This window comes from Aythya fuligula, chromosome 8 (assembly GCF_009819795.1).
Source record: "Aythya fuligula isolate bAytFul2 chromosome 8, bAytFul2.pri, whole genome shotgun sequence".
Classification (NCBI taxonomy): domain Eukaryota; kingdom Metazoa; phylum Chordata; class Aves; order Anseriformes; family Anatidae; genus Aythya; species Aythya fuligula.
In genome coordinates, this window is record NC_045566.1 from 31,420,297 (window position 1) to 31,444,115 (window position 23,819).

Below are 23,819 nucleotides of genomic sequence, written 5' to 3' on the forward strand. Positions count from 1 at the left end.
GGGCCGGCCGCGGGCTGAGGCGCTGCGGGGGGAGCCTGGCTCCGCCGGCGGGGCGAGGGGTGAGGAAGCGGAGGCGGGGGCTTTGGTCCCGCCGCGTGCGAGGGGCTCGTTAGCAGCCCTGGGGGGCGGCCTGCGTGTGGTACCTGCCCGGGGAGGGGGCTGGGGGTGCGTTTGGTAGGGGAGGGAGCTTCCCGAGGGTTAAAAGCGGATTTTTTTTTGCTGTTTAGATGCTGTACGCTTGCCGCGGGAACCAGTGAAAAGATATTATTAGAAATAGGATTAAGTATTAGGCCCTGAGACCGTCTGTGAGGTTAACTGGCAAATCCCTGCCAGGGCATATTTCAAGTCTGTAAGTACACTGTAAAATTTCTGAGGGCTGAAAACCCCAAAATACGAGCGTTCAAAAGTACATTTAAATTGTTTTGGGTGTCTTAGTGACATCCTCCAAAAATAAGTGGTACAATATGCGTTAATAAAGTATATGATAATCACAAAATCAGAAAGATCAGGTTCAAAACATTGCTAGATTGCAGGTTAACGTGTTAAATTGCAAGTTAAAGTGCAAGTTAGTGTTAAATTAGGCATTTGAGAATAGAAAATTATGTGATCTTTGAGTAATAAAATTTGCAAATGTGCTTTTTAAGCTGCTGTGAGTTGACTGCTTTTTATAAATGTCCAAATAGCTTAGTTACCTAGATGCTGTGTTAGGTAGCTGAGGTCAAACTTAGGAGGAAAGATTGAGGATGTTACATTGAAATATCTGTATAAATATGAATCTTGGGTGCTTGGATGAATAGTTCGCCAATTATAGAAGTGCAGAGGTAATTGACAGACACAGCGATTATATAACCAGGTTTAGGCATGTGGAATTACTCAAAACTATAAAGATTACGACTGCTGCTCTGATACATCATGCAATAATTGAGCTGGATTTTATGTGTTACTCATGGTAACTTTACTGAAATGTTTACTTAGTTTTCAGCAAGGAAGTTTTTAATTGCATCTAGAGGTAAAAGGACCCTGAACAACCAACCTAGACAATAGGAGGAAAGAATTGATATTGCATATGTAGTCTTGATTGGACTAAAACACTGTTAACACAAACTGGCACAGTGGCTGAATCAGCTGTGCGTGTCCTGGGCATCAGGTTAGAGTGTTCTAGTCATAGCTGAGCAGATAGCTTATCCGGTGGAGATATGCACAGAAAATGTAGTGTATTTTGGAAGTCCAGGGTTGGTGTGCAATGACCCCAGGCTGTATTAGTTGCAATTTTCATTGTCTGTGTCATAGCTATGGCCTCCTGACTTCCTAAGATGATCCTGATGGCACTTGGAAATTGCTTCTCTGTACATAGAATGCAGGTTATTTTCTATGAAATCCAGCAAATATGGGGAGTAGAATAATACAGTATACACTTCTTAAAAATATATTTTTGCCTTTCTTAAAATCATGTAATCTTCATAAGATCTATTAATATAGATTGTTCTCATTTCGCTACTGGGCATTGTTTTTGATAATGTGATTATTTTTCAGTCTCTATGTTTACTTCATGTGTTTTAATACTGCGCTCCTTAATTTATAATAGTTTTCAATGCCAGAAGAACAAAGTCAAACTACAATGGCAGTTGATGAACTTCAAGCCATAATACAAAGATGTGTAAGTACTTTTCTCTTCATAAACCTGACAAATGTAAGCAGTTCAAGTTTTTCTTTATGACTGCAAAACACGAGACATTCATTAGCAGATTTACTCATTGGGCAGCTAGGTTCAGTCTCCATGTTTCATTGACTTCTGCGTGGTGCTTATCCCAAGTTCTGCCTCCCAGAGAAAGAAGTGTTCTTATTTCTCTCAACGGTACCTGTCTGAGGGAAAAAATCACCAGCAGACTGCTATAGAAAATACATCTTTTATATATTGTGCTGTAGTTTAGAGTTAGAAAACGCTACTGAAATACTGCTTTGTCTTCTGTGGTAGCTCTTGGTAACTCCTTTTAATATGTAAAGGATGTTAGTAAGAAATGATAAGTTACAGTGACAGTACATCTAATTTTGAAATTAAAACTTGGATTTACCTATTTTTCATTTGATTTTTATAAATATGGAGTTAAGCATGTATATTTTCTTTCTAGCAAATTCTGGAAGAATCTGATTTCAGAGGAGAAGATTTTAATCTGTTTCAGGTAGCAGGTCAGAAATGTTTAGAAGATGGATATGCTGCTCAGTTGTTAGAAGTAATTCAAAATGAGAAAAACAAGGTGAGTTGAAGTTTGCACTATATATTAGTTTAAGCACACTTATAGATAAAACTATTAAAAAGGGAAAGCTACTTTCATTGTGGAGCATTTGAACAGTTAATCAGTTGCTGTCCGTTAAGTGCACATTCTTGTGCAACTTCAGGTAGTTTACAGAAGTCAAGTCACGGTAATTTAAGAAAACCATTGATAACTACTTTCTAGCGAGTTAAGGAAATAGAAAAGAGATGCCGAAAACATAACTACGAGAAAATGCCCTTGGCCCTCTGTTGCAGGACAGAATTTCAGATGAGGCACTGAATGGCATTTTCTTCATGGCAGCCTGCATGGTGCTGCTTTAGCTTTGTGGCCAAGACAGGGTTGATAACACACTGGTGTCACAGCTGTTACTGAGCAGCGCATGCACAGCATCAAGGCCTTTTCTACTTTTCACTCTGCCCCCTTGGCAAACAGACTGGGAGGTTGCAAGAGATTGGAAGGGGACGCAGCTGGGACAGCTGACCCTATTTGATCAAAGGTATTATCTGGTATTCCATACCAGATAATATCATGCTCCTCAGTGAAAAGGGGGGGGCAGTCTTCCCAAGGTAGCTGTTGCTCAGAGACTGGTTGGGCATTGGTGATGGAATTTTTGCCCAGTGTTACTGGGGGTCCCCATCTAGTCATGAATTCTGTGAGTTTGGGGTAACAATTGGAAATCCTGATCCACAGAATCACAGAATCACAGAATTTTCTAGGTTGGAAGAGACCTCAAGGTCATCGAGTCCAACCTCCAACCTAACGCTAACAGCCCTCCACTAAACCATATCCCTAAGCTCTACATCTAAACGTCTTTTGAAGACTTCCAGGGATGATGACTCCACCACTTCCCTGGGCAGCCTGTTCCAGTGCCTCACAACCCTTTCAGTGAAGAAGTTCTTCCTAACATCTAACCTAAAACTCCCCTGGCTCAACTTAAGCCCATTCCCCCTCGTCCTGTCACCAGGCACGTGGGAGAACAGGCCAACCCCCACCTCGCTACAGCCTCCCTTGAGGTACCTAAAAAGAGCGATAAGGTCGCCCCTGAGCCTCCTCTTCTCCAGGCTGAACAAGCCCAGCTCCCTCAGCCGCTCCTCGTAGGACTTGTTCTCCAGGCCCCTCACCAGCTTCGTCGCCCTTCTCTGCACCCGCTCGAGCACCTCCATGTCCTTCTTGTAGCAAGGGGCCCAAAACTGAACACAGTACTCGAGGTGTGGCCTCACCAGAGCTGAGTACAGGGGGACGATCACCTCCCTAGCCCTGCTGGTCACACTGTTTCTGATACAAGCCAGGATGCCGTTGGCCTTCTTGGCCACCTGAGCACACTGCTGGCTCATATTCAGCCAACTATCCACCATCACTCCCAGGTCCTTTTCTGCCTGGCAGCTTTCCAACCATTCCTCTCCCAGCCTGTAGCTCTGCTTGGGGTTATTGCGCCCCAGGTGCAGGACCCGGCACTTGGCCTTGTTAAACTTCATGCAGTTGACCTCAGCCCATCGGTGCAGCCTATCCAGATCCTCCTGCAGAGCTTTCCTACCCTCAAGCAGATCGACACACACACCTAACTTGGTGTCATCTGCGAACTTACTGAGGGTGCACTCGATGCCCTCGTCCAGATCATCGATGAAGATATTAAAGAGGACCGGCCCCAGCACCGAGCCCTGGGGGACGCCACTAGTGACCGGCCTCCAACTGGACTTGGCTCCATTCACCACGACTCTTTGGGCCCGGCTATCCAGCCAGTTTCTAACCCAACGAAGCGTGCGCCAGTCCAAGCCAAGAGCAGCCAGGTTCTTGAGGAGAATGCTGTGGGAGACGGTGTCAAAAGCCTTGCTGAAGTCAAGGTAGACCACATCCACAGCCTTTCCCTCATCCACCCAGCGCGTCACTCTCGTCACTCCCCTCACTTTAAACGTATTTTTTCTAAACTTTCTTTCTCTGCTTTGCTTAATCCAACAAAACCCCTCTACCTAGTCCTGTTTGACATTTATTGCCATGTAAATTCTTGGAACTATATACGTGTTAGAAATAATACATTAAAGAAAGCTAGACAAAATATGAATCTATAATGATAGATATGGGGAGAGAATACGATGTATGTCAAGTACAAAACTTCATAGTAATAGGTGTTACGTTTCCAATGACATTATTATGGTATTGGTTGCAACCAGGACATTGATCTGTTGTCTTTTTTTTGACCTTCATATATACAATTTTTCTGTGTTTAGAAGATGTCAGGTTTTTGTTTATTGTCTGAAAATCTGTTTTGTAGGTTATCATCAAGAATATGGGTTGGAATCTCATTTCTCCTCTTGTTAGGTGCATTTTAGCATATAAACAGGAAGATGATAAGCAAGAACACTGCCTGAAGATACTAGATCAGTTGGTACAGGTATGGCTTTGAAATACATAGTTATAATAAAATAATTGTAGGGAAGGGAAAGGGAGATGTCCTTTTCTACTTCTGATTTACAAAAAAAAAACGGGGCATGAATACTTCTGTGTTCTTTTGCCCATTCCGCATAACTTTTAAGCTCACAGGCCAGTTTTACCTGAAGTAGACAAAGGATTAGCATTCGCAGAAGTATTCAACCTTTTAACAAATTTGGAGAATTTATTAATTAGACAAAGCATAGAGACAGAGAATTACTCAGGAAAAAGTAGCTAGGCCCCATCTGATACAAAGTTTTTAATAGCCAGCTTCTGCAGTCAGTGTAGCCACAGCAGTGCTGCCTCTTGTCTTCAGTAGTTGCAGTATGACAGTGAGTATCTGCTGATTCTGGGGGAGTAACAGGGAAATAACATTTATTCTATAGGAATCCAGTTCCCTTTCATTCACCACTTAGAGAACAACTTGCAAATTGAGTGGAATTCACACTGAAGTTTTTCTTTTCTCTCTGCTCCGAAGGAATTTCTTGTTATGGTACTGTGAGGTGTTTATAGAACGTAGAAATCAAGTTATGTGCCATTAGATTTGCTATGTTTTAGCTTACATGAAAGTGTACTTGCATATACGTGTTACAGAAGACATTAACTTTAGGGAAGTACTTATTGTTTCATATTTATTTCCTTAAAGATTATTTTGGATGTTATGATCTGCTTTCTTAATGTTCAGGAACTTCTGAATTGCAGTTTGTTTGTGGTGTGTGTGTGTTTTTTTTTGTTTGTTTGTTTGTTTGTTTTAACATTTTATGACCATAGTGGTTAAAACATGTATGTTGTTCCTCTCTTGCAGCTGTGCAATCCAAAGGAACTTTTTCTTGGTTTACTTGAACAGATAGAGCAGACATCGGGAGAGCAAGTGTGCCCAACTGTCATGCTACTACTTCAGCCTTTGCAGACAGGTAACATTCACTTGCTCATGTGGTTTCTGAAGAAAAAAAAAATCTTATTTATCAAATTAGTTTAACCTTTGCTAGAATAGTTTCAGAATATTGCTGTCCTGATAGTCTTTACAGTTTTTTTTATATTCTGGAAAATATAAATGGGGAATTTTTCAGTAATTAACTTTTAAAACATACATTTCCATATTTTTATGGTATAAAACTTATATTTGTAATTGAAGCAATTGAAATGTTTGAGATGAAAGACACATTCTTCTGATTTGCATAAAAAGATGAAAAGCGTTGGTTTTGGATACCAACTAAATAGTTAACATGTCTGTGCTACAGAGAAAGGAAGAATGTGTGGAAATGTGGGATTGCTTTATTACGTCATTCTCAGCTATATGGTCATGTTAACTACAGTGTGTTAGACTAGCTGGTGATATTGTTTAGTCTTGCTGTACTTAGTCATATGAGTTCAGGTATTAGTCTCTTTCCTCCCCTGAAATGAAAGGCTTTGTTATGCAGTCACATTGTTTTTCTTCACACTTTCTTCCTGCAAGTAATAACTTAATGTCTCAAAATGTTCTCTTTGTTTCAGTGCTTTTGAAACTTCAGAACAAAAAGGCCTACTCGGTGGGCTTATCTTTGGCTATGATTATGAATCAGCTTACTCCTTTGCCTGTGCCTTATACAAAACAACAAATACAGGAAGATAAACTTGGTCTCTGCCGATGTTGTAATGCAGTGGTGGACTTTGCTAAACCTTTTGTGAATGAAGTTGTTAAAAACATGGAAAAGTCATCAGAATACAATAACATGGAGCTGAAAGAAGAATTATTAAAGTTGTGAGCACTTTTTGTCAACTTATTGTATTCTATAAAGTAACAAGATGAACAGTAGGCATTTATTGCATAGGCAATAAATCATCTTATTAGTGTTTTTATAGTGCTGTCAGCATATAAACCAATGCTGTATTTCAAAAATGGAAAAAAAGTCCTTTACGTTTTTATGAAGTGAGAGAAGAAAGGCAAAAATTTTTTAGTACAAGGAAATGGTAAAGAAATGTTAGGCTCTGTGATACAGAGCTAATTTGGTGGTCTGTGTTTCTACTCAAAGGTATAACTGAGGATAATCATATTTTAGAGGCTAATTCTAAGGAATGCTTCTCTGAGAAACATTCTTATTTTCATTCTTGGAATATTGGGAATAGCAGCAGCTAATATGAGTGTAGACTTTGCTTTTGGTCATTAATGACATTAGTATAGTCTCTATTTGTGACCTTATTGGTGATTTTATGTTTCACCCCTTCTTATTTCAGCTGTATGAAAAGCCTGAAATACCCATTATTGACCGCTCAGCTCGAACAGCTTGAAGGCATTGAAGAACATCCCTTCAGGCATTTTGCAACTGAAATTATAGTAAGTGTAGTCAAAATGAATTACAGTGTTTGCAAAAGCAGTGTTATGGTTCAGGATTCTCAAGAATTAGTTGTGGAGCTCATTTTGCTTCTGGTACTGGTGTGTGATGGCTTACCAGGTCCTGTAAGATAATGCAGGTAGATAAAGGTTTGGAATAGTTAAAGGTATTAGAAATTATAAATGTTGCAGACACAGTTTTGCTCCTTGATAAGCCAATTTGGACTGTTTGATAAGCCAATTTGTCTGAATCAGCAGTTGCTACTTTGTTGTAACTGATTCTTTTTCTTGATGATGTATTGTTTTTAATTTTTTGAAATATCTAAAGGATTGTTTATGTTGCAGTATTAGATGAAAGTAAAAATCCAAGTATTAATCCAAGTTTTGCACACAGAGAAATCTCTAATGTGCCTAAGGTGCAGTGCCAGCTGCCTGTTAAGAAATGTAAGTTGATTCTTGACTGCTGCTGATGCTATAGCTGGAAATTCAGTGTGAACATGCCCACTCCATGCTACCAATGCTGTTATTCTGGTTTTGAATGTTTTGCCTAGCATCTCTGTTTTATTAGAGCAAGATTACGTTGTTTCAATAGCTATGGATACACTTGTTTCTCATCTTAACTCTATTATTTCATGGAATTGTTACTAAGTTTGAGCTTTGGAATTTTTTCTACCTTGTTTGGTTAGACCAGGAAAACTCACAAGTCAAATACAGAAGAGAAAAAGTTGAAGAATGCATGGAGGGAAATGGAAGTTTTACAAAAGGTAGAATAAGAGCTGACTGAGGAACTGAGGAAACCCAACTACCTGAGGAAGAAGGCTGAAACTATGTGAACTATGAACCAGGGAGTTAGAAAAGAGGCAGCTTTTTATACGGGGAGGAACTAGTCCTGGAAAAGTGGAGAGACTGGGTCAGGTTGTCATTTTGTGGGGAGGGAATGGCATGAGAAGGTGTGGTAGATCTCTAAAGACTGGGAGCCAACTGGGATGAGGAAAGCATGTATAAATACATGTATGTGTTTGCATGCACATGAAGAAAGTTGGGAAGTTGTCATGTGATACAATTGTTTCTTCTCCAATTTGTTTTTAAAAATAAAAATTTAAGCACACAAAATTTTATTAAGATTGTAAAGTGAAGCACACTAAGCAGTTAGCAAAACTTCTGGTTGTTTTCCACCATAACTGGGTTTTCTATTGTGATCACATCAACTTTTTTCCACAGCAAGTCTCGATCACCATAGGATAGAACTGCTATGCGGATCAGTCAGGGTTGTGCAATGCAAGAGAATCTGTCTGTGAGATCTTTGCTTCTTTTATTGCAGAACTTTTAAGATGTGCAGTGATGGAGGCAGGGATTACCAGAAGATCATCTAATGGTTAATATAGTTGAAGTCTACTCTGAAAAACGATCTTTTGTCCCTGCCTCTCCTGTTGGGCACAGTCTGAAACCATGTTTATTACACTAATTATGAATTACCTTTTCTTCATTTTCTCAAGAAATTCACTTCTGATGTTTGTGGAATTGGGTAATGAGAGCTGCAGCTAAGGTCAGTAATGACATACTTTGACTATGTGACATTTTGTATAATCCTAATTCTCCAAAATGTCAGATCCTGGATGTTTGGTATGGATAACCCTGGAAGAATGAGTTAACCCTGATCTCTCTGCCTCTTCATAATCCATACAATAAGAATTACAAAAATGTGTGGAAAAAAGCACTTAATATTTGTGAAGTACTCAGGTGTCATTGTGTAGTGAATTGCTGGAAAGAAAGGCCATACAAAATGATTCTAACTTTAAAACAGGGCTTGCCTTTAGTAGGTAAACATTGCATTGCATATGACCAGTGATCAAAAAGCAATACTAAGTGAATGTTCAGTGAAAAACACATGGGTCCTGTGGCATAATGTGATCATGAAGCTATTATTCATAGCTTTTGTGGATAAGGGAGCCAAATTGGGTTTTGCAGGGTGACTTTAATTTTGTCTTTTGCTAACTTTTGAGTGCTTGACTTTGCTATCTTAGTAACATTCTTCTGACAGTGGTTATTTTTCCTGGAAGGCATTTTTGTGTATGTATGTGTCATAAATATTCACAATATATGTCTAGTAACTTATACATATACTACATAAGAGATTTTACTGTAAATACAGCTTACACTTTTGAAAGTATTTGGTATGCAGTTTTCTAAAGGCAACTGAATGAAATCTAACTTTCTTTTTTAGGACATTTTGCAGGATATAAGGGAATTGATGCCACTAGTATTTTTACATCATAAAGGCAGAAGATCATACTGGGAGAATCAGGAGTTTGAGGACATAGAGCGAAAGAATTCTGCAGATTCTTTGGCATGTCTGTCATATCTGATGTTTGTTCAGCATTTCGGTATCAATTGCTTTCCAATGGTATTTAGGTAAGAGCTATTCTTAGTGAGGACTTACTGTAAGTTTGTACTTTGAAGTTTGTTTCTGAGCAGAAGAAAACATTTTATTTTTAATAGCTTTAATGAAAGCTGTGGATTTCCCTAGTATTTATTTTTTTGCTAACATTTATCATTTATGTAGCTTAAGAACGTACTTCAGTCTTTCAGATTACTTTATTACTGCTTAATTGTAGATGAGCTGACCTTTTAAAGAAACCGATAGGATTTGTCTCATTCTGAAAATGAACATATATGAAAACTTCAATTATTTATAGGCAGATGTCAACTGCAAATTATGAACAGAAATTTGACTTACTGCTGTATGTCTATTTCAAAATTATAAATTTTGTAAAGATAATTTTGTAGATTTTTCAAAAGAGACTAAATCAGTCAAATACATTAACTGTAACAATGTATGTATCTTTATGCAGTTTAATATAAACCTAACTTTCTCTTCTAGTCCATCATACCTTCTGCAGTGCAATATGACACATATTGAAGTGCTGCTGAATAGGTAGGTTATGTGACATTTGGATTTCTAGATAATGTGTGTCAGGTGTTTGTCCTATGGTTTATTTCTGATCTTTTATTGTAATTCATATAAATGAAAACCAAATAAATTCAGAGAGGTTTTTAAGTCTCAAGGTTAAAATGGCAAGCTCCATGATAAGATAGTCTTCTCAGAGTTATAAAAAGTTGCCTAAAACATTCATTTATTGTTTTGAGAAACTTTATTCTGAAAATGCAACATTAAAGCCATTTATACCCATGAAGAATATTTAGAATGTATATTTATTTGTAACTGTAACAGTTTACTACTAACAGAGACTATGATGATAGTACTTACTTGAATGTATTCCGGTATGATACTCAATCTAATTAGAAGTTATGCTTTCTAGAGGAAACCAGACTTTCTGCATATTGTGTTTATTTTGTCTTCCGTAAGAAGCAGCGTTGACCAAACAATTTCTAGCATTGCTGTAGAAGGGAAGTTTCTCATTATCACTGGTTATCATTTTGTGGTAAAATTTAAATGAAATTTCTTGTCCTCTTCCAAGGCCAAGAAAAATCTTAGGATTTGTCATATTTTTCTTTGGCTTGCAGGATTATGCATATGAAATCATCTGTGAAGCTTCATTTTTTTATTGATTAATACCTGTGGAATATGAGCTACTGCCTTTGAGTATTTACAGATATTGAGAGGGAGAAAAAGTTGACCCTAAAGAGAAGTGTCCAGTTTGCTACTTTTTATCAGCCAATATATTCTGAAAATCTTTGAGAGGTGTTATGAAGGTATCATATTTGGAAAGCAGAATGAAAATTGTTGAGGGCCAAGTTTCTTTTTGACATCTGTTCTACAATTTCATCTGAAACATCATCAGCATCTCTTTAACTTACAACAATTTTAATGTCTTTTTCTTTCTAGAACAGAAGAATCTATGTTATCTAAAGGACTTGTAAGTTTATTTTTCATTTAATCAAATTTTCATTATTAGAATGCTTACTCTTTCTGATTTGAGAAACAGTAAAACTTCCATTTCCCTTTCTTAGAAAGGTATACAAATAATAGTTCAGATAATATTTTCTTCAGTCTTACAAACATTTAAATTTATTGAACATTACACACATTCATATACCTTTAAGTTACCATTACAACTTAAATTTGTAGCTCCTAGGAGCTTTGGATATGCAAAAGAGGATTTATGGTAAAGGCAGTTGTAGCCATTAAATGTGAAACATGTACATATACATGACATTAATTTAAAAGGTGTTGGTAGTTGTTTTTTGTTTGTTTGCCTCTTTTTTTTTTTTTTTTTTTTTCTTTCTCACTCACAGGACCTGTTTGAGAGCTGTTTATTGAGGATGGAAGATAATAGCCTTAGCCATCAGTATTTAGAATTCAGAGATTTTATTAACGTGCCTCAGGTAATAAGAAGCAATGTACAGAAGTCTCTGTAGTTGATTATAAATAATACCTACCAGTTTTCTACGTGTTCGAGAGCGAATATACTACTGAACTTGAATACAATCGTGTTGTCAAATTGAAACCTGTAGTGTCATGCTATACAGAATTGTTTGTCTTCTGTGTGCAGCAGTATGAAGTTACTGTGACAACTAAAATACACTAAGTGCGTGTACAGGCCACCGAGGCAGCTAGGCACTGATCCTAGCTGAAAGAGAGCACTTGCTAATTTTTGCTTCTTCCTTGGAAGTGCGTTGCTTGATCGCATTCTTATTTGGACACAGTTGTTAGTGGGCTGAGGTTTTTTTGGTTGTTTTTGGTTGGTTGTTTGTTAATACCTTGAACAGATTTTATTCAGTGTGAGGTAGTCTAATAATCTGCATGTAATTACAATTCATGTTGTTTTTTTTTTTTTTTTTGTCCAACTGCAGGATTTGGTGAAAGTTATGACCCTTTGTCCCATAGAGCACCTGGTATGTAACAGAACACACAGAATGAATTATGTGATTTTTTTTTTTTTATTAGAAAATTATCAGATAACTTTTTATTATTATTTTTAGAGAAAGAAGAGTTTAAATATGTTGCAGTTGTTCATAGACAAATTTGATGCAGAAGGAAAGTACACGTTATTCAGGTATGCATTCAAATGAGTGTAGATTGCATAATATAAGCCTTGTTGCAACTTAATTGCTTAGAAACTCAGTCAGAAATCATTTTTACCTATCTGGTAAGCCACACTATGTTCACTATGTTAAATTGTGGATAAATAATGAATTTCAGTTGCCTTTCACAAAATCATCTGTCTTATGTAACCCAGTGTATAACAGTTGGATATTTTCTTTTTCTGAGGTAGAAGTCCCACTTAGTTAATAAGGCCATAATATCATCCAAGTCTTGAGCTAACTATAGGCAGCTTTTAAATGATAATATCTTTATTTTTGTTTGAAGGTGTTTACTGAAGACAAGCAACCACGCTGGTGTACAGGGATACATTATTCAAAAAATAAAAGATCAGATTCACTTATCATTAACGGTAAGCCTATTGCCTTTAAAAAAAAAAAAACAACAAATTGTCATCTCAAATGTTGAGCAAATACATGTAACTTAAGATTTGAGTGATGCATTTAAAACAAAAACAGAAACAAACAACTATACGTTGAAAAGAAACATAAGATTGGGAAATAATTAAAAAATACTGATTTGGCTTTTTTCTGTGTATGTATTTTTACATTATAATTTTACATATGTGCAGTTTTAATTACACAATTTACAGTATTTTACAGGTTATTACCACCTTCGCTGTGCTTGAAAAGCATATTCCTTAAGGGGGAGCTGCTTGGTATTTTTTTTTATTCTCGCATTTCCTGAATATAATTCAAATACTACAGTCTAGACTATAGATTTTTCTCTTGGGTTTTATTATGACAGTCAGCATTATATTATGAGTGCTTCACAAATGTTATACTCATCAGAAAGGGTTGAGCCAGATCAAAGCCATTTAAATCTCATATTTTATGATAATTTATACCAGGAAATTGGAAAACTTAATAAATAAATGATTATCCCTTTTTTTCCTTGTTTTTTTTTTTTTTTTCTTTTCCTGTCTTCTCCCCTTTTTACTTCTTAAGGCCTTTTTCAAAGCAGATTTCATCTGAAAGGTCTTCATTTTGTCAAATAGGACAACATAGTAAACTTGCACATATTTCATGCTAGTGTTTATGAAATGTAACACAATTATAATATAATGGCAGGACTGTGTTGGAGAACAGGGAATTACTATTTATCAGATCATAGTCTGTCCTGTATATGGAATCAGCAGGGGGTGAAGAAATTAATACTATGAAAATTCTCCCAAAAGAAGCTTGCACTAAAATTGAATAGGTAAAATACATTCTGAATTTTTTTTACTGCTGAATTTGTTGACGGTGCAGCTTCAGAATTCTGTCAATACAGAACTGCTGTGTAGAACAAACTGTCTAAAAGTCTAATAACTTTAAAATTTTATCATACGGATTTGAATATTCTATATTTGTTGCAAATAATTCTGCTATAGACATCATGAAATAAGTGGATAACATTTTTTACTGCCTAGGTAGTCTTTATCTTTTTAGGTTTCTCATCTGATCTAACTTAATGCTGACAGGTACCCTTCTTGTCTCATCTAACATCAGTATACAGATAGAGAAGATTATGAAAAGACTAATTTATATACTTTGATCACATGTAGTAATTAGAAAATATTTCCTCTGGCATTTGATTTGTGTATTTATTAGCTTTCCGTTTTCCCCAAATTATTCTTGTTAATCATAAAATATCCTGAGTTGGAAGGGACCCACAAGGATCATTGAGTCCAGCTCCTGGCTCCACAGAGGGCCACCCAAGAAACATATTTCTGAGGGTGAAGTCCAAATACTTTTTGAACTCCGCCAGGCTTGATGCTTTCCTGCGGAGCCCACTGTAGTGTCCAACTACCTTCTCAGTGAAGAACCTTACCCTAACACCCAGCGTGACCCTCCCCTGTCCCAGCTCCATGCCATTTGCTCGGGACCTGTTGCTGAGAGCAGAGCTCCCCAGAAAGCAGAGCTTAGCGCCTGCCTCTCTTCTCCCCTTGTGAAGAAGCTGCAGGCTGCCACAAGACCTCCCCTCAGCTTCCTCTGCTGTGAGCTGACGAAACTGAGTGACCTCAGCTGCTCCTCATATGTCTTCCATTTTAGACCCTTTGCCATTATATTGTTTATGTTAAATTATTTAAGATTTAATTATCTTTATTTAAGGTTTAATTTTTGTACTCAGATAAACTTTCTCTATCATTTTTCAGAAGGCACATGACAATGTCTGGTTTACAGGACATCACCTGATCTCCCTTCTAGATTTAGTGCTTTTCCTTCCTGAAGGCGCTGAGACAGATCTTCTCCAAAACTCAGATAGGTGAGTTGTAGTTACAATTAGAGGCTTTTCTCTTTTTTGGTTTGTTTGTTTGTTTGTTTTTGTTTGTTTTTAATTGCTTAAAAAAAAAGTCAGACTACCTTACTACATAATTAATGAAGTGACAACATTAATGTATTTTAGATTTATTTTGAAACAGAGGTGCAAATGATCATTTATCATCATTTCAACTAACTGTGCATAGAAGAATGTTACAGTGCTCTTATAGTGTTAACAATAAGTGAATTCTTCCTGCATTCCTCAAAAATATAAGACCTTATGTCAGACTACAGAACTAATTGGTAAAGCATTATTCCTTCAGGAATGCATGGTTTGTCATTTTTCTGTGGAAACAGAAGAATAACTTCAGCAATTGGCAGAACAGAAGAAATGTGGTGTGTTGCCTTACTTGATACAGGGGTATAAAAATTATCTGATGTAACTTAAAGCACGCAGCCTTGTCAAGGTTCTTGCGCAGATTTCTGCTGAGAGCCCTGTATGTCATGAGTTTCCGCTCAGATACAGAGGTATCTCAACAATACTTGCATTAAATAATATAAAAATAATTGGAAATGCCTCTGAAAATCTCCTGTACAGGACAAGTTGGTTCCTATGTGATGAATAAAAATTGAGCTTGTAAATCCGCAGGATGATGGTGTCCAGATGGACACAACTGCTTAAAAACCCAGATGTAAAATCCGTACTTGGAGACAGTGCTACTGTTTATCTGGAAAAAAACAATAATTTTTTTTTTTTGCTAAAAGAAAAAAAAAAGAGTAAAACAAAAGCAAAATACACATTTAAAAAGCATACAAAAGTAAAAAATCAATACAGTAAAAAAGAAAACTGCTAGACTAGTTTCAAATCAGCTGTGGATCTCAGCAGTGATATATATTAGAAATTCTGTAATATAGTTCTCTCTTTTCAGAAAACTCTTTTCCTCGCAATCACTGACCTTGTCTAATCTATTGCTGGTTTTAATCTTACTTGTAAAGTGTCAGCTTCTGTTGTAACAGGGAAGTGCACACTGGTGCTCTCGATTAAGCTATATTACTCAACAGAGAAGCGGTTTCATGTTGTACAAAGGGATTTTAGGATGCCTGGCTAATGGCCAATTTAAGTTATCAGCCCTGTAATAAGTGTCTGCACTTTAAATGATCAGTAGTGTTTCTTATTCACAGGATTATGGCATCACTAAATCTGCTGAGATACTTAGTCATTAAGGATTGTGAAAGTGACAATCAAGTAAGTAGTAACTGATTTGAAACTGATTGATTTCTGATTAGCAGAGGACTGAGAGTTTCCTCAAGTCAAAAACATGTTTTTTGCATTTTTCTCCCAAATGCTCAGCAACCCAGAAGTGATATTTTACTTGGCTGTATTTAGAAATGTACAATGTATTATTTTATCCCGATGAAATATGGTTGCATTCATATTTAACTGTTACCATAAACAAGCTAACTCTTTTACTCTGCCTAATGAGATCTGATCACTGTCTAGTATGTCACCATAAAATAACGTCCCTATCAAGGATTCCCATAAGAAAAAAAAAATTAGTCTTGATTATTTATTCACTGATAAGCCTCCAAGTGAATATCTTAATGGATTTCTTTACTAGCCTTTGCAATTCAAAAGATCCCATTTATTCATCTTTAGGTAAAATTTGTTTTCTGTGCGACATGCTTAAAGTTATTAGCATTAAGATTTCTCAGAAAATATTTAATTATCTTATTTAAATAGTTTTTAACTGTGCAAATATGTATTCTGTATTTACATATTAACAGCTTCTCTGGGTATTAACATAGAAAAACGTTTTGTCTGTGAGATCCATCTTCTGAAGTAATGAAAGGAATTGATAGGCCTGTCCAGGTTTCTGTTCCATTGCTTTATCAGATATAGCCTGTTTTATGCAAAGGCAACTTGCCAGGCTAAACTGCCCACCGATGCAGTTTACCTATGTATTTATTATACCTATATCTTTTTACCTTCATTTCTCCTGTGTGTGGATGTTTGAATGTAGATATTTTAGGAATACTCTGTATATACTTCACAGTATATTTTAAATGAAACTGCCCTTATGTATTTTATCCATATAATGTTATGCTGCCTCACTTTTAACTGGGCTTTTATTGCTTTGTAATACCTACATCTTTCTTCTCTGTTTTGTTTAGCTCTTTTCTGTCTGAAGCAGTCAGTTATATCTGTTAGTAAATCAGTGCTAACTGTTTGTTATTCAAGTGCTGTTTGGCTTTTCAAGGTAGTATATTAGGATGGATCTGTGTCTTTTTTGTGTGTGTAGTCACTCCTGTTCATCTGCAGATGAGGCACGTGTGTTTCTGGGTAGTCAGAAATTTTAATTTTCACAGCTGGGTTGATATTCAGACTTCATATTCCTGCAGATGATTTATAAATGCTCTGACTTTCATTGTGTCACTACAGCCAGTAGAAGTGAAGTGAAGAGCCAGTGGAATTATGTGTGGTTTAGTTTTCTGATTACATTCTGTTACCAAATGACTACTTACTCTAATAATAATTGCAACTTCTCTTGACTCCTTTCAAATCATTATGTTCCAATGTTCCTCTAACTTATGCAATTCAGTAGCTTTTTATCTGCTATATCTTGCAGTATATCACCTATCTCCTTAGTACTAAATGTTTTCATTTTGCATTAAAATACTTCTTAAAATTAGTGACAGTGTAAAGATAAATTACTTTTCAGTTTTAAAGTACAGTAAAGCCTTTCCTGACATCAATAAGCAGTATCATAGCCAGACAAATATTCCAACCAGCAGATATGTATACTAAGATATTTTGTTGTCTATCACCCAGTTCCTCTACTTTCTTTATGGTTTGGAGTAATTGACTTTGGCATCTCTTTTTCTGCTTTTAAAATACAGAAAAAATTCTGATCCACTTTTAGAGCACTTGTGTGTTCTATGAATACCAGCTTCTTAAGTGCCTAATGATGTTATTTAAATAGAATGATAATATCATGATTGGTAGTGATTACTAAAACAGTTTTAAAAATGAACAGTAAAAATAGCTTTCAATTGGTGCATTTCTGATTTATTATTTTATTAGTTAGCATTGATAGACTGTAGACTCAGATTTATGGTGTAATTTCAATTTAAGTACTCATTATGGCCTACTCTATTTCATGTAAATGCATAGCTTTGTAAGAAAAAAACGTTCCTCTTTTATTTTTATTAAAAATCTATATATAATAGCACACAATTGCTGTAACATTTATGTCTATTGTCTGTCATAAGGAATATCCTTATAGTTTGAGGAGAAAAAAACTTCACCGCTTCTGAAGTTTTCCCTAAAATAAATCTAAGTGCTGCCACTTCTTCTTGACTTCCACCCCCCTCTCCCTTCATACAGCACAAGTGGGATGCAAAGAAAATGCTTCCTTTCATGTCAGTTTGGATGTTTTGATTGCTGCGTAACAAGCACTTTCACTAATCAAGTATAAAAATGAGATTTTTCTGAATAGTTATTTTTTCATTTCAGCACCATTCATGTGGAAGTTATTACTGGTCTTCTTATTTGATTAGTTAACTTTGTGTCACTTAGCATTCAAATTTGGTGAATTATCCCCTGTAATCAACAATTCTTGATTTAACATCAAGAATTCTTATTTTTTTTTCATCTTTACCCTGCCCTTTGATGATACTGCCTGAGGAAAGGAGTCATATAAATAGCTCCTGTATCTAAAGACACAAAGACTGCTTTATGTTTTTGTTTTTGTTTTTTTTTTTCTACAGAAGTTTTGTAACTACAAGCTTAGAAGGTGCCAAAACAGTGTAGTTTTCCTCTCATGGCATATAACTTTGAACAGCCTTGCTTTTGAGCATCTTTTTGTCACATCTCTTGCTTCATGAATACCATTTATATACTCCTTTCACCCATCCCAAACTGGGGAGGAGGTTTGTGTGTCATTTCGGCTACAGTGCCTAAGGGCATAAATGAATACAGAGCATAACGATATAGTATTTATTTTTTGTGTGATTCACTAGGGATTTTATTAAAATCTTAACGGTAGTAGAACACTGAATGCTTTTTGTGGTTTTATGTATATACACACTTCATATCAAATTTTTTATGTGTGTGTGTATCTATATCTATATCACTATATATATCACTCTCTCTCTCTATATATATATATACAGGTATATATATATACATATATACAGGTGTGTATATATATATATATATATATATATACAGAATCACAGAATCACAGAATTTTCTAGGTTGGAAGAGACCTCAAGGTCATCGAGTCCAACCTCCAACCTAACGCTAACAGCCCTCCACTAAACCATATCCCTAAGCTCTACATCTAAACGTCTTTTGAAGACTTCCAAGGATGGTGACTCCACCACTTCCCTGGGCAGCCTGTTCCAATGCCTCACAACCCTTTCAGTGAAGAAGTTACACATATATACACACCTGTATATATGTGTATATATATATACATATATATATATATGTGTGTGTGTGTATATATATATATACACACACACACATATATATATATGTATATATATGTGTATATATATATACAGGGGTGTGTGTGTGTGTATATATATATATATATACACACACACCCCCCTGTGTGTATATATATATATATATATATATATATATATATACAGGTGTGTGTGTGTATATATATATATATATATATATATATATATATACACACACACACACCTATATATAGGTGTATATAGTGAAGTTAACAAGGAAAAACTGTGTAACTAGATTGTAAAGCTTGGGGGGCAATGTTACTTGCCGGCAAATTCAGAGTTATCAGCGCAGCAGAACCAGTAACAAGTCTGAACTCTTACTAGTGTGGTTGTATGTGTATAGTAGCAACACTGGTACAGCTTAAAGCAAAATTTGATTCTGCAGTAAGCAAATATCTAATTTTTTGTATATGTTTTAAGGTAGATTGGAACATGATGCATGTTTGGTATATGTTCTAAAAACAATAGATAAAAAGACCTTAAAAATAAGTACATATAGTTCCTATATGCTGGCATAGTGTAATTCACCATGACAGTTCAGAATACAAAAGCTGAAGTAGCAGCATATCCAGTAACGCTCCTCCAATGCTTCTTAAACTAATTGCAACAAGAACCTTATATGTGAGGAGCATGACATTTACCACCGCTTTCATTTGTTATCTCGATATAATGGCAATTTAGGAATGTTAATTCAAATATTTGTGCTATTTTGCCACTGTACCAACATATCAAGCTCCTTTCAGCTTTATTTACAAGAATGAGTTGAAAATGTGCATTTCCATTGCTGTAGTTATTCTTGTACATACTACATTTACCCCTTTTCTTGACTTCTTCATCCTCTAATTTTCAAAAAATAATTTTGAAAATGCAGGAGAGTAGAAAGAAAGGAGCTTAAATATCTGTCACCATGCTATTCTTCCTTAAGAATAAGTGGTTAAGTCTAAATTCTTTTTCTTTCTTTCCAGCACAGCAGTGTATGTTATAAAGACTAGTCAAAATTTCTGCTTGAAAACTTAGCATTGTGATGCTTCAAAAATAATTTCCAATCTTCTCTGTTCTTTTCTTTTTGAATAGACTGGTGTATGGACCATACTTGCTAAGATTGAGAAAAATTTTTTAAAACCACTGCATGTAGGACTCAATATGTCAAAAGCACACTATGAAGCAGAAATAAAGAATAAGAAAGAAAACAGAAGAGGTTAGTTGTTTTCTTCTCAGCTTTGTTCATATTCAGAACCTTTGGAAATCCGTTGGAAACAAAGAATTGGTAACTGATGTATAGATTACATTTTTATTTAACTGTTCATGCTATTCCAGGTTTCAATTAATAATTCAGGAGTTGCTATATGTGATATTAATACTTTTCATGGTTAGTCAGAAAAATCTGAACTTGTTTCTCTCTCATCACATTTGTAAACCTTATGGAATCCTGACAGAAACGTCACTTGAAGACATTCAAACCTTGTTCTGCATTTATACTTTTGATTTTAAGGTTAGTCAGGAGCATCTAAGTCTCTCTGTGAATATACAGCCCTTAGGTTTCATACTGGGTGTGGAGAGGCTAACAAGAGCAGAAATTCACACAGCAAATAGGTACTCTCTTAAAGCCTGAAGGATTACACTGATTTTTATTTTTATTTTTTTAATCTGACACACAGAATCAGATTCTGTTCAGGGTTAAGCAGATACATCCCACAGGGAATGAGAGCTATAGCTGCTTTAGGCCATTGCAGTGTATTCTGATCCTCTGTTCCTTTGTGGTCTCCAGTATAATTAAGAGAGCCTAAGGAAATTGCTTCTGCTGCCAGAAAAGTCAGTACAGTCTTTTGCCCCTAGTCTTATCCTCTTGTGTTGTTATAAACTATATAAGTACAAGGCAGAGTGAGGGGATTTTTTCTGAAGGTAACCTGTGGATATCTTTCTAAAGAGAACCTTTCTTTTAAAGAAGAAGCTTCCTAATTCATTTTTGTCTCTTACGTTTCTCTAGCCTTTGACAAAGCAATGAGATCTGAGTTCAGAAGAGAACATCTAACTCATGAAAAATAAACGATTTAGTCTTTCTCCCCAGTGTATAATCTTTGTAAGCATTACATTAAATTTCAAGTACATGATTTGAATGTTGGAATTTTCCACTTAGTTTTCAAACTATCTTTGTAGTTTTATCAGTGGTAAGTAGTCTGTCAGAAACAGACACCTGAAGCCTTTTCTTATTTAAATAAGCATTTCATGTCTGGATTTGTTGCTTGAAGCTCAAGGATCTCCTGCTATCTCTGAATGTGAAAGTATTAAAAATGTGTCCAAAAACTGACCAGGTTCTGTATATATATATATATATATATATATATTTTTTTTTTTCCTTTTAAGGAAAAGTTTAGCTATAGAAAATTGTTTCAAGTTACAGATATTACCTGTTTAGTAATGTAGTCATAAATCATATAGTAAGTGCAAAGAGAGCATCCAGCTCAACCTGTCCACTTAAAGTTCAGTACCTTCTCTCCTCACTGTTTTGTCAGTCTTTAGGTGTCTGCTTTTAACAACTGCTGCCTATAAATGCTAATATATTAAATACGTATTTTTTGAATATTCTAAAAGTTATGTGGAACAGGAACTTGATCTCTGGTACTTTTTTTCTACAGAGGCAAATAAATCTAACACAGTTTGTTCTTTAACTGTCAGCGAGGAAAAGATGCCTGCCATGACTACTGAAATGCAGCTTCAGGTGAGTTGGTAGTTCTTACCAAGCTGTTCAGAAGTATTGAATAGTTTTCAATCTAGAGACAAATGGACAGGTACAGTAGATAAGAAAATCTATGTTGTAATAAAAATAACTTAAATCTCTTCTGTCATTTCAGGTTTTGCACTCAGCACTCTTCACATTTGATTTAATAGAAAGTGTTCTAGCTCGAGTAGAAGAACTCATTGAAGTGAAAGTAAAAGCTGTAATGGCTGAAAACATTTAGGTCAACTGAAAGACTTGAATTAGCATCCTTCTTGGAAGATAATGTTGACTATTAGACTTTAGTTGAAAAGGAGGCTACCAACCTTTAAGGAGTAGTGTAGAGTAGCCTCTAGAAAAATTGTAAATCCTGCTCTTTGTCTTGTTGCTTTTTTTTTATTTTTATTAAAAAGTCTTCAGCTATTTTTATCTGTGATTCACAGAGATGGCCTATTTGTTAAAGTACTCCTCTTCAGAATTTGGTGCTTTTTTCAAAGATTAGAAAGTACGTCTACAAGGGTTTTTTGTTGTTGTTGTTATGCTGTGTAAAGGGAGGTATGATTGTGCATTTCTTGTTCTGTTCATTTTCGAAATACTTTAGGTAATAGTTGCTGACTGGTGTTCTGAATTATGAAGATTTTTATAAATTAACTTGGAGAGACGTGAATTAAAAAACCTTGTTTAAGCAGTAGCTATTTTTATTAGCACTTTTTGACAAACAAGCTTCTATATTTACAAACTGAACTGGAAGCTATAGATAATAGACTATGGCAAACTATACAAGGTTTAAAGAAAAACACATCAACCTTGAGCCAAATAAGACATTAAAACTTGGTAACAGAACAGATAACTTGTGTTTAAAAATGTACTCTGTAAGGCTTCAGGCTTCGTACACAACTATTTATGCACAAGAAAATGTATTTTGGAATTGTTTTGATCATTATTGTTTCTAATGATAAAGTTTTCTTTAAGATACATTACATATTTTGGGAAGTTATGATAAAAATATGAATGTATAAGTTCAGAACTGAATCAAATATCAGGATGGTTTTTCTATTAGTGCAGTTAAACCGCATTTTAAATTTTTTGTTAGAACATACATTGGGTATAATATATGCTGTTTTTCACTGTATGGTATTTTAATACAATTCTTTGTTCCAAATGCATAAGTTCTATATACAGTCTTTTAAATGCAATGGTATATTTTAAGAACATTCTATATTTTGTTCAAAATGTAGCTGCTATATTTATGAATAAAAACACCAGTGAATTAATTACAATGCAACTGGTATTCCTGAAGCATCTTCCAAACTGGACTGTTTTCCATTATGTGGGCTTTTGTCATTGCCATTTTGTAACGAATAGCATCTGCACACGGCTTGGAAGTCGTCTTAGAGGAAAGAAAAATATTACAAGTAGGTAACAATTCTTTTTAGATAAACAAATGTTCAGTATCTTAATTTTCAAATAGTACAAATGTATTTATCATAAAGAAATTTTAATCCTGTTTTCTGAAGTAAATGTTTAGAAATAATGTACGCAGAGGTGATGGGATGTATTCCTTTAGCTGCAGGACCAGTCCTGAAGTAACTGGTTCCATCAGCATTGCTTCTGATTATCTTGATACTATTTCAAGAGAAGTTGATGTGATAGCTCAGGACTAGACTAGTTGGATGGTATTGTTCCCTTGGCCTATGTTAGAACAATAAAAAACATATTTTTTAGGTCCTATGACAATTAGTGACTCTCATGCAAGAGGTCATTAAGTTGGCTCTATACTGCATTCACAAGAAATAATGTAGTGGCAACTTGTAATATGTACTATGTCCCTACAATTTGTAGTATGTACTATGTCACTTCTTACAGGGCTGTCCTGTTGAAATCTGGCGTACTCATTCTGCACAAGCAGAAAAGCACATTCAAGTTTATAGGATCAACAGTAATCTTAAAAGCTTTTAAATTAATGCTTCATTAAGAGATGAGACCACAATAGAGTCCATAAAAAGTTAGAAAAGTACAACATTCAACCTTGTAATAAGTGTTTAGCAACTCTTCACATATAATAAATGAGATGTAGGTTACACACTTAAAATGATGAATACTCCAAACAGGTTAATACTAACTATTTTTAGATAAATTCAGGAAAGGATAAAACAAATTCATATTTGATTTCTAACATGCTATCGAACCTACTTTTTAAGTTTTGGTACATGAGATGCTTCTCATATTGTTATAGTTAGTGTGCAAGTTA

The 23,819-nt window shown here is 35.4% G+C and overlaps 2 protein-coding genes across 5 annotated transcripts in view; one reads left to right on the plus strand and one right to left on the minus strand.

Annotated features, from left to right (window-relative positions):
* The window catches only part of GLMN (glomulin, FKBP associated protein), a 24,200-nt gene continuing 381 nt past the window's right edge, over window positions 1-23,819 (plus strand). The window contains exons 1-20 of one of the 4 annotated variants that reach the window (XM_032192588.1): window positions 1-59; window positions 228-349; window positions 1,586-1,657; window positions 2,130-2,255; window positions 4,543-4,662; window positions 5,506-5,614; window positions 6,195-6,441; window positions 6,915-7,014; window positions 9,236-9,423; window positions 9,893-9,946; window positions 10,859-10,889; window positions 11,269-11,358; window positions 11,827-11,868; window positions 11,956-12,029; window positions 12,344-12,428; window positions 14,214-14,323; window positions 15,502-15,565; window positions 19,927-20,050; window positions 21,489-21,571; window positions 21,705-22,983. In XM_032192588.1, the coding sequence (XP_032048479.1) occupies window positions 1,592-1,657; window positions 2,130-2,255; window positions 4,543-4,662; window positions 5,506-5,614; window positions 6,195-6,441; window positions 6,915-7,014; window positions 9,236-9,423; window positions 9,893-9,946; window positions 10,859-10,889; window positions 11,269-11,358; window positions 11,827-11,868; window positions 11,956-12,029; window positions 12,344-12,428; window positions 14,214-14,323; window positions 15,502-15,565; window positions 19,927-20,050; window positions 21,489-21,571; window positions 21,705-21,812 (1,821 nt within the window). In that variant the 5' untranslated portion in view covers window positions 1-59; window positions 228-349; window positions 1,586-1,591 and the 3' untranslated portion in view covers window positions 21,813-22,983. Of the gene's footprint in view, window positions 60-227; window positions 350-1,585; window positions 1,658-2,129; window positions 2,256-4,542; window positions 4,663-5,505; window positions 5,615-6,194; window positions 6,442-6,914; window positions 7,015-9,235; window positions 9,424-9,892; window positions 9,947-10,858; window positions 10,890-11,268; window positions 11,359-11,826; window positions 11,869-11,955; window positions 12,030-12,343; window positions 12,429-14,213; window positions 14,324-15,501; window positions 15,566-19,926; window positions 20,051-21,488; window positions 21,572-21,704; window positions 22,984-23,819 lie in introns of those variants that run through there. The other 3 variants (XM_032192590.1, XM_032192589.1, XM_032192591.1) reach the window with 3 other exon arrangements.
* Window positions 22,839-23,819, minus strand: part of C8H1orf146 (chromosome 8 C1orf146 homolog) — an 8,704-nt gene continuing 7,723 nt past the window's right edge. The window contains exon 5 of the mRNA XM_032192593.1: window positions 22,839-22,958. Within this exon, the coding sequence (XP_032048484.1) occupies window positions 22,839-22,958 (120 nt within the window). The remainder of the gene's footprint in view (window positions 22,959-23,819) is intronic.